Below are 20,470 nucleotides of genomic sequence, written 5' to 3'. Positions count from 1 at the left end.
GTTAATAAGCTCAACTTTGTGGAGTTTAAGGAGAAAGAATAAAAATGTATGTAACATGCTGGTGTGTATGGCTAAAATTCTTCTCATATGAGAACAGTCTTTGTTCTCATACCAACAAAGCAAACAGATCAGGCAAACAAATCCAAAATGGCAGAAAAAAGCATAGACAAAAGTCAGGAAACATGAACAAGGTTGTTACCATAATCAGCAGTAATAACATAAAAAATGCTCAGTATGCATAATCGTGGCAATACACTGCAAGGAAGAAACCAAACAGACATGTATAAATAGAAAGGATACAATTTGATAACGGCATTATTAATAGTCTGATGATGATTGTGTGAGTCCTTGCTTGGAATTCTAGGGGTTGTAGTTAGATTTGTGGTAATAGGGAGTAGGAGAGATCTGTGACAGAGAGAGAAAGAGAGAGAGAGTTCGGGGTGGAGTTGGCAGATTCACGCTGGGATACAACTACACAAATTCAGAATGATTTTGAGATGATTTTGTTGTAGCTGACTAATTTCCAGTGTTGGGCCCAAATATGAGCATTGGGAAGGAAGAACATGCCTGATAGTGTGACATAATGAAAGGACAGCGATGTAGCATATGGGACGCCCCAAAACATGCAGAGGAAAAGCTTAGCATGTCAGATTTTTTGGTATTTTCCTGCCTAGTTTGACAACTCATACAATGTGTTCCTTGATGCTGACCAATAGGATGAATTTCTGATGCACATATGTAACCACTGTGAAGACAAAGAGCTGTTGCAGATGTCAGGTCAAACAGCAAGACAGAGAAAACAGGAACAGAAGCTGTGGCAACAATCTCAGTCCATACCATCCGCTTCATGAAACACAAGAACGGGTTAAAAATTGTTTTTTGTCTTTAAATTTTTGGAACACAAAAATGCCAACATCATAGATTCTGATGCCAGTCTCCTGACTAAAACTTGGGATTAAACTGTGCAATTTCAGTGGTCTTATAAAACTGTTATATGTTAGAGTGTATGATGGTGCCATTGAAATCTTGGCAGAATTCTATGTCCGACCCTGTGATATTGAGTGTTTTAAAGTCAGACTGACTTTACAGATTCTGTAACGATAGATGTGTGATTAAAGGAAATGACATTCAGCATACATCATCAACGACCAAGCCATGGCCAGTATTTGTAGTTGTCCAATGAATTTCACATCACCTCATGACATCCACCATTGGTGGCTTGTAGACAAGCCTCATAGAAGTGGTCTCATTCTACGATTTTTATCAAAATTCTCTGCCAGAACTAAAACGTTGTACATTATTGCTTGATCTGACATAGACACCATCATCATTACTAAGAAAGACAAAAATATTGTGTAGGTTGGTTCTGGCATTAGAGCTGACTTCTTTCTTAAATGACATTCTGTGTACATGGACTCCTGACATAAGTGAGACAGGGTGATTGCGTGCATGGTTTGGCAGAACAGATATTTTATCTACATGCACACACGCACACAAATGGTAAAAGCTGGAGGAGAAAGAGGGCATCTGACACCAAACATTGTGGACAGCTGACGAACAAAAACATTCTAGAAAAGTCCCCATTGTCTTCAACAGTCAGGAATAAAATTACACACACACCCTTGCTGTGGTAGTCTGGGACAATTCATTCATTTTGAATTACACAAATTACACAGAAGAGCAGGTAGTTTATGCAGTATTACAGCCTCACCTTCACCAGCTCTATACACAGATCAGACAAACTCAACTACAGCAGTCAACACTGAAAACTAAAACTAAAAAAAGTAATTTTAAATAAAGTGCAATTTGATCTTTCCAGCAAAGTCACTGGTTGTAATGGAGTAGCGATTGTAAGAGTAAGAGAAGTGTAAATAAAGAACAGTAAATTGGAAGCTGTTTCACAGAATTGCTCATGATACAGCAGCCACTGAGGCACCAGTGGTTCATTTCACAAACTGAAGTAGGAAGTAAACAGGGCAAACCTGCTGGTGTAGGCCACTGGCCAAAAAACAGTACTGTGAGACAGCCACAGTAGGCCTGCATCACAGTAACACGATGTGAATTATATATTTTTTATGCATTGTTTGAAAAGGAAACTATCACAATTTATTTTCCTTTGAGGTTCAACAGAAGATTTGAGAAGGTAGTTTGTAGCATGTAAATTCTGTCTGTGCATTTACTGTGCATCACCAACTCCACATTTTAACTGGGACTGCCTACTTCATTTACATATAAAAACAATGGCTGAGAAGAAGGAAAAAAATGTGTAGTGCTGTCAAACATTATTTGATGCCAAAAAAGTGAAAGTGATATAGAACAACAAACTGCTATCTACTAAATTTGCAAAGGGAAGGAACAAAGACCGGCAACACAAACTTATTCAGCCATTTAAAAACAAAACACTTTATGAACTACAAGGGGTGCATTAAATTCTGTGATGCTTCTTCATAAGGTAGGAATAAGCACACATATACTGGAAAAACAACCACACTAGCAACAACATAGAATATGACAAGATTAATGTTAAATGAAAAGAAATAACAGCTGCTATAATGTACCATTTAGCAAAAGATATGGTTCCCATTGCCTCTGTAAAAAATGTAAACAATGGATCTGAATTATGACTTTACCATTCAGAAATACTTTGCAGAAGAAGCACTGCACAGTCTGTACAAGGTGAAACAGAAAGTTGTGAATCAATTTAAAAACAAAACCTATTTTTAACCACATCCAATCTGTGGACTGGTTGTAATATGAGTACATGAGCCTTATAATTTTATTGATAACTGGGAGATGAAGTATCTGTCTTCAGACAAGCTATACGCCAGATGATTATATTGTAGAAACAATTGCACTGGGCCTCAGAGATGCACTTGATCTGTGGAAACTTGATAATGCACAAGTCTGCATTACCACAGACAATGTTCCTAATGTAATTAAAGACAATGAACACATGGAGGAAACTACAGTGTGTGTGTGTGTGTGTGTGTGTGTGTGTGTGTGTGTGTGTGTGTGTGTGTGTGTGTGTGTGTGTGTGTGTGTGTGTGTGTGTAATGGTAAATCCTTAACCCAAAAAACCCCAGAACCTCCAAACATAAAACTCAAGACATGCTTAACGGACTCGTTTGGACAGACAAACTGATGTTTGGAGGTGTTATTGGTAGTCATATAAAGGTACTTCACATTTGTATATACTTTTATACGCTTTTTTTCAATGACTATTCTATTAATTACATTACATTAAATACTTTCTAATATCAATAAATAATACAGAACTGGACAACAAGAAGCACCTGCTGTTGTCAAGCTCTCACAGATCACATTAGCCCTGTAAAAGAGGGGATTGAATTTACTGAACTCTTTTAAAGGACATGATATATCCAGTGACTTTAATGTGGCTGTAGGTGAATAAAACCTAGTGCAGTGAATTTAATATGATCTCATTTGTGTAATGATACCTGCACACTGTCAGATCAAGTATTTCAATGGATACTGATATCTGCAAAGATACGGATTGCCTGGAGTAATCTGAGTTACTCTGCTTGTGTGTGTTGGGCCCAAGATACCCAAATAAATTAATTAAGGCAAAACACACACACACACACACACCACTAGGCGGTTCTAGGTGGTCTCTGAACTTTTAAGTAGGTCAAGCCTTTGTCATCCAGCATAAGCTTTACTTATAAAACACAAGGTTTACGAAGTGCTTTACCTTAAGAATAATAACAAAATCTCAGGTGGTGCCAAAGATAACAGGCAGATCCTGTTATGTGGAAACGAAAGGCTTAGCGCTGGACCAGAGCACAGAGGAGGACCAGCCACTCCTGCAGGGTCATGAGACATAAACGAATTAACTGATCCAGCCTGATCTTTTAAACGGGGCTAAAGCAGAAAAACTCATCAATGAACACAGAGATACAGAAAAGCTTCTAATGAGGCTAAATTAAATCAATAATCAGCATGATATTTCTTTAAACAAGAAATAAATACAAAACAGTAGACACTAAAAGAAGTAAAGTATTATATTGAAATATAAGCACTATGGGGAGCATGGGCCAATATCCATTATACCAGTTAGTTTAGACCTCACAGTCTGGTTGAAATGTGTTCTAACGTGCTGATATTTCATGATAACAGCACAGGTTTTTCACACCAAATGTGTATCACCCCGCGATACTAAGTAGCTCCTAGTTTATGTAAACAACCCTTAGTTGTTTTGTGGGTATACAAAATAGGACATTAATACAGTGACTACACAGCATAGCATTTGGTCACTCTGAAGGAGAGTGTGATGGCAAACACACATTAAATTCCAAATCTGTCATTACTATGAAAACCTGCTGTGTTGGTAGAACAATTAAACACACTGAGGCCACCAGTGAAGTGAGCTGTACTGTCTGATACAAACACCTGTTCTACAGAGTAACCCTTTTTGCCTAACTGCAAAATGAAAGCATACAGATTAACTTATACAATTAACATAATAACCAGGGCGAGGGGCAGGATGCACAGGCTCCAACGACGGCGACGAACATTTATTAACACTTAGAGACAATGGCACTCACACATGTTACAAACAAAGAACATGAAACGATTAACAATAAACGAACACGATAAACACGTACACATCTAACAATGATGAGTATAACATTTAACATCACCATCAACAACAACAACACGTTACGTCAACAATGACCAACACTCTGCACACTTCAACACGGGTTTAAAAACAAACAAGGTGCAGGTGTGTGCAGGTGTGGCCACAAACAGATCCTCCCACTACACGTGGCTGGCCAAACCATGTGACTCGTGGGAGGTAAGCATTCTGTGACACTAATAAATAACTCCATCATTTAGTTCTTTTGAAATTTTTAGTTTTTTTTAATCTTTCTTCCTTTTATCTACATTTACATTTACACTTTCAAACTAATGTTACATGGTAGTGCAATATAAACCTATAAATAATAAATAGTTTAAGCACTTGGCGATGCAGAGTGCTTACTGAATTCTGTTATGTTTTCCAAACAGATGGAAACTAACAGGAGGTCAATGTAAACACAAAACAAGGTTCCATCCTGTAATTCAGGGGTTTCCAAACAGGTTTCCTCAGGCTTCTAATATACATGTGCTGATGGCACATATATCTTTTTATGTTCTACACATTTCACAGTTTATTTGAATTGGCAAGAAAAATATTAATGCACCTTTATTTTGATAGTGTGACACCTGTTTGTTGTTTACAGGCAATATATGATTTTTCTTTCATAAAACATACAGTGGATCACTGTTTCTAGAACTAATGAGAAAACTGACAATATGCTAAAAAACATTCTGGGACATATTTTATTGTAATAACATTCATTCATATGGCCAATCCTAACTCAGTGACTAATCAGTGACACTCAACATTAATTCTACAGGTTGAGATAATAAAAAAGGGAATTAATATATACTAATTAATAAACAGGACAATTAAGGTTCATTCTTAATAAATTATTTCCAAGTTAGCTGAACGCAATTGTGCACTGCCTCCACATAACTCCAGAAAATAAAACAACAACTAAAATGACAAACTAAAATAACAACTGAATAACATCAGTCATGATACATGAAATTTGTGCATTATTGCACAAGTATTATTTAAAAAAAAAAACCAGTGAAGTGGATGCCCCATTTTGCTGTAGTTAATAACCATAGGAAGAAAAAAGGCTAGCCTTAATTCAAAACAGTGATAGAGAGAAACAAAAAGGCAATGTATAAAATTACACTCTAGTACTGCCTGGGCAACCCTCAGCACAGTACTACTAACATATATACAGAACATGCTCCATCCCACCCACCAGAATTACACTGAGAATGCTCAGCCCCGCCCACATTTCAGATGGGACCTTTGTGGTCTGTCTCACAGAATTTACACTCAATGTATGACAGGGCATACAATGAAACCAGCAGCTATGGAGGGTGGGTGTATGTTCATGTGTGTGCGTGTAATATGCACAATGGATAAGGTAATCAAACCTATTTATGGCTCTTGGCAAGATGTCAAACATGGGACACATAAGCAGCTCTAGTATGTTAGAGAAGTTATCAGAGCAGTCCCTTCCTCTCGCTGCCATGGCAATTCCAATAAGCACAAATTCTCTCTGTCTTCTTTCTTTCACAAATACCAGCAAGTTATGTAAATGGTGTGATTATTTTAGCAGTTGTGATTACTTCCTTATTATCCTTATTATATATGGTACACTGATCATTTTTAATTATGCTGTAATAACACTTAGGGTCAGCTCATTTCTGCAGAGGAATACAATCACATATACTCTCTCTCTCCAACACACACACACACATTCATTTTACTATCCTTGTAGGGACATGGACATCATGAAAAATGTAGCTAATTAATGCTACATCTACCCCCCCCCCCCCCCCAAAAAAAAAAAATTTAAAAAAAAAAAAAGAGAGACTGATGATTTCCAAATAACTGTTTGCCACCAAATCATTGTAAAACATTTGTGGTCATTTTACAACCCTGTTTGGAGTTTGACCATGACCTATAGGACTGTGATTTGCTAGAAAAAAAGACAGTCATCAGTAAGGATGCCTGATTCTACAGCTGTGGTTCTAAATCCATGTAAAACCTGGACAACAAGGCTACACCTATTCAAAACACCCAAATGACCATTCCCAATGCAACCTTACCACAAATCACTCTTAGAATCAGTACACCTTGGTCAGTCTACATGGCTAAGGTGTTTGAAGAGGACTGGAGGTTGGTATATAAAAGGTCCAGATAAAGTCTCCCTGTTCAGGCTGTATACATTTTATGAATAGTGGCTGATGCTAAAACAACTACGTGCAGAGCCAACATGTACCAGGGGCAATAGAGCATCAAATAAGTAGTCGGTAATTAGATTCTACAGTAGACGAGCTGTAGCATAAATGTTTCACTGGTTATAAACACGTGTTAATTATCTTACCTGCTTGTTGCCGCACTGGCAGCAAACGGTCCATAAATATCTGAGCGTTCTCCATAACAGTATGATGAATAGACCTCCAAAGAAAGTGGCCAAGGATGCGACGAGGAACGCCCACCACATCCGTTGCCCGCTCTCGGCGCACGGAATATCTGGCGAGTAGAGTATGAGGATTTCCATTTGGCTTTCTGATAACTGATCCGTTAGTGTACTTTCTTTTTCCGTCTTTATCTCCAAGATGTCACTGGTGTCGAGCCACAAGTTGTCATCCTCGGATGGAAACATGTACGATATTTTAGGTGACGCACCAGCACGCCCGAAACGGTTATCCAGTTGTTGCCTCGGCCACCACTCTCCTCCGGGCGCGGGCCACCCGCTCTCACGATTACCTCCGCGATAAATGAGAAGACTGCAACCTGTAACGTACGAACGGCTTTGGCTAAGCAGAAAATCCTCGAAAACTAAATTTCTCTCCCAAGACGTGTGCTAAAGCGCTAACTTATTCGAAGCGTTTCACATTCTTCACCGTAAAACGAACTACTATTTCTCAGCACAGATACATCGATCTCATGTTAGTCCTCAAGTAGTCTGTCAAGTAGCGATCCAGCAACGTTTGTTGACTCTAACCGATGCACTGATGTTCTTGCTGTTCTCTGACAGACTGAACGCTGTCAATCGCTCTTGTCTTTCGTTCTTGTAATTTGATTATTTGTCGTTTGCTTAAAAACACCAAAGCTGAGCGTAGCACGTTGGCAGGTATTCTGTCTCTCACCGACTGTGCTGACAGAGGGCAGCTGTTACAAAGAAGCAGTTGTACTCCAGAGGCTACCAAGGTGCAGTACAGGTAGGAGGGCGGAATCTATTGCCCGGAATATAATCAGCAAACCACTTCAAATGGCAAACATTCCTCATCGCACAGTTGGATGTGATACAGGAAAACATAAAAATAACATAAAAGCAAAAATAAACACCGCGCAACAAGTATTTTGTTGTTCTAAACTGTCCTCTATTCAAAAGGAAACAGGTTGATAAAACATAAAACGAAGGACTACTGAACGTCTCTGTTGTGTAATTTTGTTCCAGTCCTTTTATAATGGACACCTTTTATACTTTTATTTCTACAAGCTGAGGAATATGGAAAACCAAATTGGTCACAATACAAATTGGTCACAATACTATGGAAAGCCAAACAGGTAAATATTTAGAGCAAATGCATTTTATCTTTTACAGTGTGAAATATAGTATTAATGAAGTTTTCATGAAATACGCTGGCATATTTGACTATGAAATGAAATAAAAGTGCCTAATAAGGTAATGGGCTCCATTTGCCAATTATTGACAGCCAGAACATTTGAACTTTCTTCACCCAATCACAGACAAACCAGGTAAGACCAGACCAATTCAGTACAGACTCTAGTGGCTACGAAAGCACTGTTCATATTAATTTTTGTTAGAACAAGTTGTGTTCCTATTAATGTGTTCCCATTCATTTAGATATTTATGGAAATGTCTGTTATTTCTTTGGTTGTTTGCTACCAAGTAAACATTACTATTTAGTCTTTGTTAAAGTTCAGTAATGTTAAAGATATGTGTTCCCAAATAGCAAGATAAAGTGTTTTATGGATATAGATATTTGGTTAGGTTTCCAAAGATTGCTGGTTTCAGTGGTGCTTCTTGCTGGAATGTAACTATGGTAACTATGGATTGTTGGCTTAAATGTAAATGTTTATAAGGTTATACATAATTCTACCATGCTGTGGCAGTGAAAAGCAAAACCATCTCATATACATGAGAAATTGACATTCATGGTGTATTCATGGACTGCAATTGGAACTAGAACCTAGATGAATTCACAGAATGACCACAAGATGTAATTAACTGATATGTGTTCATAATGCATGATAGCCAGAAGATCAGTGACTTTCATTAAAAATGCTTGATTCTGTAGTGGTAAAACCTACTTAACACTATCACCTAATTTAACTGGTGAAGGAATTTATATGTATTTGTTTATTTTCTGATTGTTTCTGATTCTGTTATCATTCAAATTTTCCAGTGTTGGATAGAAGCCCATTCAACAATTGATATGCATAAAATCAACACTGATTCTAATATTATGATAATATTCCATAGGTTTCAAATCATTTTAGGAAGCTATAAAAGTTAGGCAGGGGCAGCTCAGTGGTTAAGATACTTGATTTGTAGTTGGAAGGTTGCTGGTTCAAGCCCCACCACTGTCAAGTTGCCACTGTTGTGCCCCTGAGCAAGGCCCTTAACCCTCAAGTTATACTTAGTTGTAAGTTGCTTTGTATAAAAAAGGCATCAGGTAAATTAGGACATTTTCAATGGTAAGCAACGTTATAAATGATTCCTTAATAACTGAGAAAGATGTACAATGTTGTGAATCAACCTGTAATGCAATTAATATCCATAATGCCTCAAATTCAATCATCAGGACCCAAATCTCAATGATCAAGCAGTTATTACTAGTAATTTTGTTACTGTTTACAGCGCTACAAAGATGCCAAACAACAAATTGAAAATAGTGTTAGTGGTACTGGAGTATCCATGTTTTGTAAATGTATGTGTTCCTGTCCCACTTCTTGGTTCCCTTAAATCAACCCTCTCACAAACTTTCAAGAATTGCCTGCATCCACACCTGGACCCATGTTCACAAATCTTCTCAGAGTTAGGGTGCTGATCTGTGATCTGTTTGTCTGCAAGATTAGAGTAAATAAGAAAAATCTGATCCCCATTCATCACTCCTAATGTGTGAAGCTTTTTGAATATGGGCCTAGATCCAGCTCATTAACCAGTCTACACTACCATAGGTAAACTGAAGAAAAAAAAAACCCACTGAAAATATGTTGTTTTTACATCCACTCTCCAAAGTGGGTAATTCTGAAAACTCGGCTGTTTTTGCCATGTGGACAAGGAAAAACAAGTGCTGTTAGAGAACTCTGATATAAGATTGTTATTTGACCTCCAGAGTTTTAAAAAGGTGGAGCTCAATATCTCTGTTTACTGCAGTAGGTATTTACATTTAATATTTAGCTGCTTGATTTGTTCAAGAGCAAGGTTGGGAACCCCTTCTTTAGTTTGTTATATGAGTAGCCTTTTTATTTCCATGTTTATGTTTGTTCATTTTTTAGCTGTTTTATTCCAAGTCTGTCCTCATACATGTAATGAAAATCCTTGCAATGTCATACATCTTTGTAAATTGAAAACAATGCATAGGAACCTAAAATGGGCAAGGGCGCTGCACTAGTAATGATCGGCAGCAGGGATGTGCGGAGGTGTGGTGTGTTTTGTGCATGTGAACATCTTGTTTTTTGGGAAGTTTTTCTGAAAGTTACTTAGTGAATTTTTAAACATTTTAAAAATCAAGTTACCATTTTTTAAGGCAAACTTTTATGGGCTAATCATATGCACAATGGAACTATTTGCAGCAGTCCTCATCTGGATAACATTCTATCATGTAAGAACTCTGAGGTTCAAGTCGATGTTCTTCTTGAGATTTTCTGCTGAAATGTAACAATCCAGAACAGATCCGTAGTATTTGGAAAAATGATCCAGATACTGAATTATTTAAGATTGACAGTTTGCCATCAGTATCTAATTTATGGAAATATAATTTTAAAATGTGTAAGTGTGAGAAAATAGGTAGTGTTAGGATTAGAATTTTAAAATATGGCCTCGGCCACAATCCCTTACCATCTATCATCCTTGCCAATGTTCAGTCTCTACGAAACAAAGTAGATGAGTTTCAAGCAAACATCAAGTATATATCAGACTATAGTAACACAGGCTATGGCCTTTACAGAAACCTGGTTTATGGCTACAGACACTGACTATGATATGGAAATAACAAGCTTAGGTAAACCAACACATTTGGATAGAGATGCAACCCTAACCCTCAATTGCTCAAGTTGTACTCACTCATAATTGTAAGTTGTTTTGGATAAAAGCTTCAGCTAAATGCTGTAAATGTAAGATAATATCTCAATTAAACTTTTCAATGCTTGTGCAGAGCAACTAAGTGATTATATTTTATTATATTTTTAAATGGTCTCTGGAACAAGGAAAAAATCCTAGCTTGTGGAAAAAAGTCCATTGTTGTTCCTGTTGCCAGATGTAAATCAATAACTTATATGCTTCTCTAATATAACATTAACCCATGTGTATATTGATAAAATAAATATTAATTTCCTACAGACAACAATAATTTGGTATTTTGTAAAGGAGTTTAATGACTTCTCTCATTTAATATTATTGGTAATGAAGGTATTTGAGAAACCCATCAAAAAATGCAATCAAACCAAGATTCCACCCCAGGATGGTTTTTCAAACAAGGCTTTTTATGCCACAGACACATGACATAACTTTCAAAGTTGTCAGATACACAAGTTGCTTGTAATTGGGTAGTCATTGTATTTTGCTAACTACATGACAGATCAGTGATGGTGGTCACACATTATAAGATCTTTCAAGATCCGACAAGTCTGTCTTATCTCCAAACAATTTTTTGATGAGATACCATGCATGAAACAGCGTTAGTCTCAGAGCAATCGGCAAGTCTCTCAGATGACATCTTATTCAAGCATAGAGTCCAAGAGCTGATGTTTTAACTCTGGGCAAACTCCAAAACCTGTGGAATATCATGGCTAAAATCGTGCAGTGTGAACTTGGCATTAGACAACTAATATACATGTATGGATACCATTGCTAAAAGAATTATTTTTTATTATGTTCTACATATTTCAGTTTATTTAAATACATAAGAAAAAAGGGGAAAAGTAGATTGGCAACCGGTCAAGGCTTGGGCCAAAAAACTGACTGTGTTACCCTGTCTGAGCCAGCCTCTCTGTATACTTGCACACTGACTGTCCTGTCAATATAGCTTGTCTCAGATCTGTTCTCCAAACTGATAATGAGCCTCTCTCTGTTCTGTTTCTTTCATCTCTCTTTGTGATAAACAACACTACACAACAATTTAAAAAACTGGATTTTCTGATGTATATAAAACATTTCTATTTGTGCAAACACTTTATATGACTGGTGGTTGTTTGATTTAAAGCTATTTTCAATCAAAACAGATTAAAGTATGCATGGGAAAAAAAAATCAAGAATCTGTTAAAATTACATGTATTGCCACAGTAACCTTATGTTTGTATGTACACACACACACACACACACACATTATATATATATATATATATATATATATATATATATATATATATATATATATATATATATAGTAAACCCAAAAGAAGAGAATGTAATATTTAACCATTTTGAATTTCTCAGCCAGGTTGTTGATCATTTTGCACTGCTTTGGTTTTCCAGCACTTTATCTGTAGATGTATGGAATGATTAGACAAGCTGAAATGCCAAGCAGAGACAGCTGATCTCAGAACAGCCTAAACTGACTATTAAGCTATAAAAAAAACCACATGTATGCTAATTAATAGGATATGAAAGTTAGCTTTTAAACAACAAACTTGTTTATTTAATTGCTCTTTAGTTGTACACAATATCTATGTTAATTGTGTAATGCTAGCAGTGATGAGGCAAGTGGCAGGATGCAAGCAAAGGAGGGATTTTTAATGAAAGCAACTGAAAACACAAAATTAAGAAACAAATCACAAGGCAAAACTACATGAAACAGAACAAGAGAACATGTCAGTATAGAACATACAACATGATCTAGACCAGAAATAAACATGGAATCCAGAAACATACAACTTGCACAATAACTGACAAGGAACTAAAGACCTAAATAAACTGAAGAAATTGGGAAATATACAACTATCAATTGAATAACAAGAAACAGGTGGAAACAATCACTCACAATTAAACCTAAAAAGTGGGCGGAGCAAAGAAGTATGTGGAGATGTCACACAGAAAGCATCCACCCTCTGGGCTCCGGAGTTATTTTTTATTGTTTTAATTATAATAAACTTCATGGTATATAGCATTACATATTCTATCCTAATTACTTAATTATGCTAGTTATACCAGAGGACTAAATTATTAAGTCAAAGTCATGGAACACTGGTTCAACATCTTAATATGTTAAATGTTTTGGCATGGGTTGCCAAAGAGATGTGAATGTTTCAAAAGGAAATATTTAAATATTGTAATAAAGGTGATACTGGAATATTATGATTAAATATCATTAATAATGTGTTGAATAATCAAAGTTCTTTAGCTAGTTTAATTAAAAATAACTCACTTTGCACATAATACATTCATTATATATCATTTTGAATGTAAACCACTGAAATACAATGTCAAATCTAAAGAAGGAAAAAAAAAAAAGTAAAATCCTTCAAAAGTGTTGTGATTTACAGTCTTGGGACAAAAAAACAAAGCAAACCAAAGCCAAACAAACACCAAAAAAAAAAAACAAACCCACTACCAAACAATATATAGATAAGAAATTCTGCACATATTCAAACTTGGACATGTGACACTGGACAGGAGGGAGCGAGACGCAAGTGGAAATAAGGACTTCTTTATGCTCCACTGTAGTAAGCAATAAAAAGGACAGTGATGAGTTGGCCAGTACAATAATTGCAAATGAAATTGCTGGCAGTATGACTTGGAGCACTGAGCTGCAGCAGTATGTCTCGAAGCATAGAAGGCTGGTAATGTGTAGCACTAGCGGAGAGTACCCATGTGCTTTAAACAGGGCAAAAAACAAATAGGGCAGAACAAGGCACATGTGAACATGATCAGTAATCTGGTGAATGGCAGAAGGGCAGTAGGACCTTGCTGGTAAATTAGAGCCAATGTTTTCACATGATTGTAAATATGTTGTTTTTGTATTCACTTAACTATTTAGAAAGGAGCAGATGCATGAAGAAGAAGGTTGTGGAAAAACAGGAACCACAATAATCTCGTGTTATCTGCAACAAGTGGGAAAGTTCGGAGAACAAACAGTTGATCATTCCTTTAGTCCAGAAAATGAGGTTTTTATTCTGAAAGTATTTCAGTATAATTACTGGAACATTTTTTACATCTGGAAGGTTTTTTTTTAATACATTTTACACCTTTAACATCAATTAAATGAGAAACTTTGGTCCAGAAATTCTGATTCACTTATGAATATGAACAAAGAATTCAGTGAAGAAAGCAAACATGTTACTTAGCATGTTTCATAGCAATCATTTGCAGAAAATGTACTTCTATCAGTGATGTTCTTGTGTATACATCGTCATGATGTTTTTGAGTTGAAATGTTCGAGTTCCTTTTTTGACAGTTCCACCCAAAAAAGGCAGCAAATTTATAATAGCTTTCAAAATACTGTGAAACCATATTTGAAGAGGCCATTGGAAAACAAATTGTGAAATATTGTAAAAAGCTAAAATTAAATTTGAAAAAGATACAAGAAAATATCTGGAAAGTCCACTTACTCACCATAGAAACATCTCCATATTCATTCAGCAACTGTTAAAAAAACAAATACATGCCTTTAATCATATGATCAGAGTAAAGTATGCAATGGAAATAAAAGAGCAAATGTATGACACTAAAATAGAGAGTGAGATTAAGATTGACACTGAGATTACTGGTCCATCTGAAGAGCATGTAGAAGCCCTAGTCCTGGCTAAAAGTTGATGATGGCACCTAACCTGATGTCACAGACTGCATAGACTCACAACTGCTCCAGCTGACGAACACATACAACATCAGACTGCTGAATACTCATATTCAGTCAATCAAAACATCATCATTCTTATTAAATATAGTAAAAACATTGTTTCGTCCTAAGTAACACTGCAGTTGTGTACATGGCGGTACTGACTGCTCCCGAAGAGTGGAAGTAAGGATGGAAACCAAAATTAATAGCAAGTCCTGTTTCTCAAGCAAGGTGACAATAAACTAGGTTGTCTGTGCTTGGATTATTCTTAAGGTTATCACACACTGAGAAGGCAGTGATAGGTACCGAAGTACTGAAACATCATCATTGTTCTTCATGTGTGGGAGATGCTAGAGCCCTCTGCCACAACAAAGCCCTCAGTGCTGAATGGAGATTTACACAGTAGGGTGCTAAACAGTGGAGTGAGTGGAGGTGTTGATTTAAAATGTGTTTTTCCCATGCAAGAGGAAATTCCCATGATGTTCATAGTGATGTTATGAGATGAAAAAGTGCAGTGCCAGTGCAAAATGGTTGCAACTCTGTACCGAAATTCAATCACACAACATCAATGAAAATGCACCACTTTTAAATGTAAAGTTTAATTTAATTTAATTTAATTTAACTGTGATTATAGACAAATTTGCATTGATGCTAAAAGAACAGGCAAGATGACACTTTCAAGAGGATGTATAGTGTGGATGTGATCATTAAGGAGATTCTCTTTGACATTCAGCTGCACAATGCCAGACAAACCAAACAGGCAGAGAGAGAGAGAGAGAGAGAGAGAGAGAGAGAGAGTGAAAGAGACAGAGAGAAAAGTAAAGTAAAAGGGGGAGAGAGGAAAAAGATACAGAGTGTGAGAAAGAAGGTGAGGGTGTGTGTGTGTGTGTGTTTGTGTGAGAGAGAGAGAAAGAAAGTCAAGGAGAGAGGGTGCAGTGAATCGATAACAAGCTTTATAGCACATACTTCTGGTTGTCGCACGGCTCATAGCACTTTGGCTGGCTGTTGCATGAGCCTACGCTGGCCGAGGTCTTTTTACTCGAGTTGTAGGAGGAGCGGGAGGAGTGTGACAGTGTGTTGCCAAACTGACCCCTAGTAGGGTCAAACTGCATTAGGCAGAAGACCTTGTCTGTAGGTATCAGCTCCAGGTCATATGGAGGGGTGGTGATTACAAACCTGTGACAGAGAAGAGAGAGAGAGAAAACTATAATGAAAGCTTAAGATCATGGATATAAAAGGGGGAGGAAGAGAGAGCATGTGCGTGTGTGTGTGTGTGTGTGTGTGTGTGTGTGTGTATAAAGAATACACACCAGGCACCTAAGCCCTATAGTACTACACACCTACACACACACACACACACACACACACACACACACACACACACACACACACACACACAAACACACACTTGCACACACATAAAACCAGACACTCGTGAATTTTAAAAGTATGTTCTATAGTAGTTTAAATTCTTGTTTCAAAAAGGGTCATTTCAAAAATGTCATGAAAAACAATCCAAGGTCATAATCTGAAAGGTACAACGGTAACAGGCAACCAAACCAAATGTGAATCCAAGAGGCAGTCAAAAACATGAACAGGGTCAAAAATCAGAATAGTTCAGAATGATAACACACAGTAAACCACAGAAACAGATGGCAATATATCTAAATGAAATGAATACAAGTCCATACCATTGAATAATCAGAATCATGCTTTATTAGCCAAGTATGCTCACACATACAAGGAATTTGTTCTTGGTTACATTTGCTCTCCCTGCACAGTTGCTTGTACACAGTACAAGAGACATTTCCACCACACTCACAACACACGTACACTCACACATACACCCACAGTCATTCTTGGAACATTACATGTGCATCACTTGTTAAGTGTTGAGTGAAGGTTGGGAGATGCCATTGTAGAATGATAAAGTAAAATAAATAAAATAACTATATTGGCAGGTAAAAGGTAGGGCAGAAAAGAGCACTCTCTTAGTGGTTTGTGATTAGGTGAAGCGTATGATGTATGTACAGGGAGTCCTTCCATTGGAAAACTGAGTCCTTCTCACCAACCACCAAAATTACAGATGACTGAATGATTGCCACGATAGGCATGAAAAATCATCACTATGATAAAACAGTAATTCAAATATCAAATATACAGCACTTTTTACAACAGATGTTGTCACAAAGCAGCTTTACAAATGTCAGAGTCCAAGCTCCCAGTGAGCAAGCCAAGGGTGACAGGTGCAAGGAAAAACTCCCTAGAGCATGAGGAAGAAAGCTAATACTCAAAGGGGGGCCCGTCCTACTCTGGATGACAATGGTCACCACAATCGAAACAATTTTAAAGGAAAAAAAAAAAATGAAATGAAAAATAAGCAATTAATGGCTTGCTTTTAATATGAATCATTAATATATAAAATTGTTATTCAAATAAGAATCATAATGTAAGAAACATTCATTAATAATTATTAAATCAATAATTGAAATTACATAATCTTTCAAATAAGAATAATTATGATTGCTGACATTGATATGTAAGCAGTGTGATGCAAATAGTGAAATTCTGCAATGTGAACACTGTAATGTCAACATTGTGGTGTAAATAGCACAGAGAAGCACCATTTGGCTATAATGCTCTTAGATGGAATCTCTTGTTACTGAACTTCAGACGTGTCAAGATCTTAGACATTTTTAAATCAATACTGAAAACTGATCTATTTAATCTATCTTTTAAGTAAGCTTAAAACACTGGTTTTAGCTCTCAGGGATAACACTGCACAGAAGTCTTATCTTTATCTTCTAGTCTTTACTTAATGTTATGTGTTTCATTTTTTAAAATTTCAATTAAACTTTTTTAATGAATCTTTTATAACTTTTTACAATTTTTATTAAATATATACATATATAATGTGAAAAGTGTGATACGTTCAGTAAGATGTGAACAGTGTGATTGAAACTGATGCAAACAATGTGTTGATGCATTTTAACACAGTGATGTTTTTAATAAAAGGCACACAGTGCTCTTGCATGACCGGTGCATGTACAAATATGACAAAGATCTTAACCAACATGTGTAACATATGTGACATGCATGTACAGCTGCAGGTGACTCACCGCTTTGTGCACCCAGTCTCAGTGGTCCGGGGCATGTCCAACAGACGGTATATTCCAAAACACAGCATGTTGTAAGTTTTCATTGCCTTGCAGAATAAGTCACCATATAAACCTCCTTCCTGTAAATAAAACAACAAACATACATAATCATGTTTAACAGTATAATATAAGCATGTCTAATAGTTATTCTGTAAAAGTTGTAAAAGTGTGTAGCTGTTGCAAAGGCTGCTCATAAAGATACACTTTGTCAAGGAGTGACGACACACACTGTGTCAGAGATCTGTGATGATAGGTCCACAAGAGACATCGGAGCGCATGTAGCCAGATCCTTGTTCCTTCTTATCCACATTCTGTTTGTGAAGTATGCTTCCTTGACCTGATACCATACTTATCATGCTCCATACTTTGCTCTTCATATCCTCCACATACTTCTCACTTCATACTTCATTCTCCATACCTCAAATACATAGCGTGCTGTCTGTATTTGGACAAACCTGAGTCTGTACTGTATACTAATATGCCCAGTGAACATGCTGGTGTGTGAACATGTATAAAGTGTTGCATTGTTGAATCTTTTTAAAGAGATGGATATCACCACTAACACTCCAGTGTTCTGACCGACACGCCGATTGGAGGAAAAATCACCCCATTGAACCTGCCTTACCTTATAGCTCTATTAAACAGTAACATTGTTACATACACACATAATAATAATACATGTAATAGTTATTCTGAAAAGGTTGTAGACAAATTACGTGTGTGTAACTTTTCTTACATACAAATTAAAACAAGAGACTCTGCTCTAGCATTTAACACACTCAAAACAAAAGATTCTGGTCTCCAGAATCTCCAGGTATAGACTCCAGTAGCTGTTCTCACTGAGTTATCAATTTTATCAATATAATATTATAGTACAGTCATTTTTTAACACTCCAAAATGCAAAGGTACATTTTTAGAGCTGCTGATATGCAAACCAGCTGAAATGCTACAATTAAATAATAAACAAATAAATTGTTCAGGAGTCGGCCATGTTCGCAAATCTATACATTATACAGGAGTTGTCAAGGCATGTGTGAAAGCTTGTCGCATGTCACTGATGTCCTGTCTATCTTACCATGTTCTAGCATCTGTGTGGGACTGTTTGCTGTGTCTGGGACTAGTGACATCTGTTAGACAGGTCTGATAGGGAGGTCTGCTAGGGAGGTCTATTAGCAAGGTCTGTTAGTGATATCTGCCATCGAGTTCAATTTGCCATCCACACTGATATTTTTAGGCAGTAGCAAAACTAGTATTAGTGCCCAAAGTATTCTATCAAAAGCAGTACTTTGGTACAGTGCTTATGAGTCACTTATCAACAGTTGCAGGTGTTTAGATGCAGTGCATGATGTAACTGTAGTATAAATTCTTGTGCAATGGGAGATCTGTTTGTAGATGACCCTGTGGCTTGAGAACTGTGTTCTGCAGACCATTTCTATTAGGAAATGTCCTAATGGAATTACAGCAGGAAATTTTAAAGGACATTTACACTGATTGGAAATGATTACGTGGTAGTGTGTGATGGTTAGACAGGATGCTTTGTGCTGAGGGCCTCTCTGTCTCCTTATGTTAGTCTCTATCTCTCTTTTTCTTCCTTTGTCTGCCTCTCTTTTGCTCTCCATCTCTTCTCTCCTGCTCTCTCTCCTTGTCTCTCAATTCAATTTTCATTTCAATAATGCTTTATTGGCATGAATGTAACAAGTTACACTACTACCAAAACAAATTAAAAGAAAAGAGAAAATTGGTATGGAAAGAACAAAAAGTACATTCACTACAAAATAACTAACTAACAGTAATTAATCAAAATACTGAGTGACTGTAAAAAGAAAATAATTTCTGGTAGTTCCTTAGACTGTGACAAGATACTATGGACATTGCTGTTTCTATAATCAGCCCACTGTTCCCTCCCAAGATATAGGACAGTTTTTCTTAATTACTGCAATCTAGAAACTCAGAGAAAAGTCTGGTTTTTTATAGAATGGATTTCTAATTTATTCATATTTGAGACACTCAGAGACACTCATTCCAAAGTGGCAGTGGGAGAACAGCCTGTTCTTTCTGGACAGCCAGCTGTGCCAGATGGCCTGGCTCAATAAGCAGGCTGTGGTCATTGTCATTGTGTTTGTACATTGCTAATGCTTTCCTGTTGTTTGTTTTTGATTGGGGTCAGATAATCTGCATATAGCACCATGTACTAAATACCACTGAAATCTATGCTGTTATTTTGTGGATTCTTTCTTATAAGTGATGTATTTTTGTTTTCTTTGGTTATAATTTTGTTTGGTCTGAATGTTTGTTTGTAATTAGCCCGAGGCGCTTATGTGTTTGTTATGTAAGATAGTTCAAGCTTTTTCCCTCTTTCATGCTCTCTTTCTTTCTCACTTCTTATTTCTCATCCCTATTGCTCTGTCTCACCCCGAGTTCAGCAAAGGGCCCTTCACATAGGGCCACCTGTGTCACATGGCACCTGTCCCTCTTGACCAATGTTTCAGGGGTGCTGTAGCCCCCACGTAGGGTGTTCTCCTCCCCCAACAAACTCTCCAGTTCCGGAGTGGATCCACCTGTGACCAGCGTCCGGATCAATGTCAGAATGTTATCATTGAAGTAAGTCTGTTAGAGAGAGAAACAGAAAGAGAGAGACAGAACATAAGCTTTTACAGCATATAATAAAATAAGATCTTTCATCACCCATGTT

General features: G+C 36.9%; 2 protein-coding genes across 2 annotated transcripts in view; both read right to left on the bottom strand.

Moving 5' to 3' along the window:
* The window catches only part of LOC118240059 (calcium-activated potassium channel subunit alpha-1-like), a 65,559-nt gene extending 57,321 nt beyond the window's left edge, over positions 1-8,238 (bottom strand). The window contains exon 1 of the mRNA XM_081697675.1: positions 6,975-8,238. Coding sequence (XP_081553801.1) covers positions 6,975-7,256 — 282 coding nt within the window. The 5' untranslated portion in view covers positions 7,257-8,238. The remainder of the gene's footprint in view (positions 1-6,974) is intronic.
* A 4,327-nt stretch (positions 8,239-12,565) lies between these two features.
* Positions 12,566-20,470, bottom strand: part of LOC113576349 (calcium-activated potassium channel subunit alpha-1-like) — a 55,697-nt gene continuing 47,792 nt past the window's right edge. Inside the window, exons 26-30 of the mRNA XM_081698007.1 lie at positions 20,191-20,385; positions 17,739-17,857; positions 15,586-15,795; positions 14,397-14,426; positions 12,566-13,885 (exon numbers count right to left, since the gene is read on the bottom strand). Coding sequence (XP_081554133.1) covers positions 14,420-14,426; positions 15,586-15,795; positions 17,739-17,857; positions 20,191-20,385 — 531 coding nt within the window. The 3' untranslated portion in view covers positions 12,566-13,885; positions 14,397-14,419. The remainder of the gene's footprint in view (positions 13,886-14,396; positions 14,427-15,585; positions 15,796-17,738; positions 17,858-20,190; positions 20,386-20,470) is intronic.

The sequence above is a fragment of the Electrophorus electricus genome, chromosome 15 (assembly GCF_041902795.1).
Source record: "Electrophorus electricus isolate QZ-2024a chromosome 15, ASM4190279v1, whole genome shotgun sequence".
NCBI lineage: Eukaryota > Metazoa > Chordata > Actinopteri > Gymnotiformes > Gymnotidae > Electrophorus > Electrophorus electricus.
Note: the sequence above shows the minus strand (reverse complement) of the source record. Positions and strands in the feature narration are given on the sequence as shown.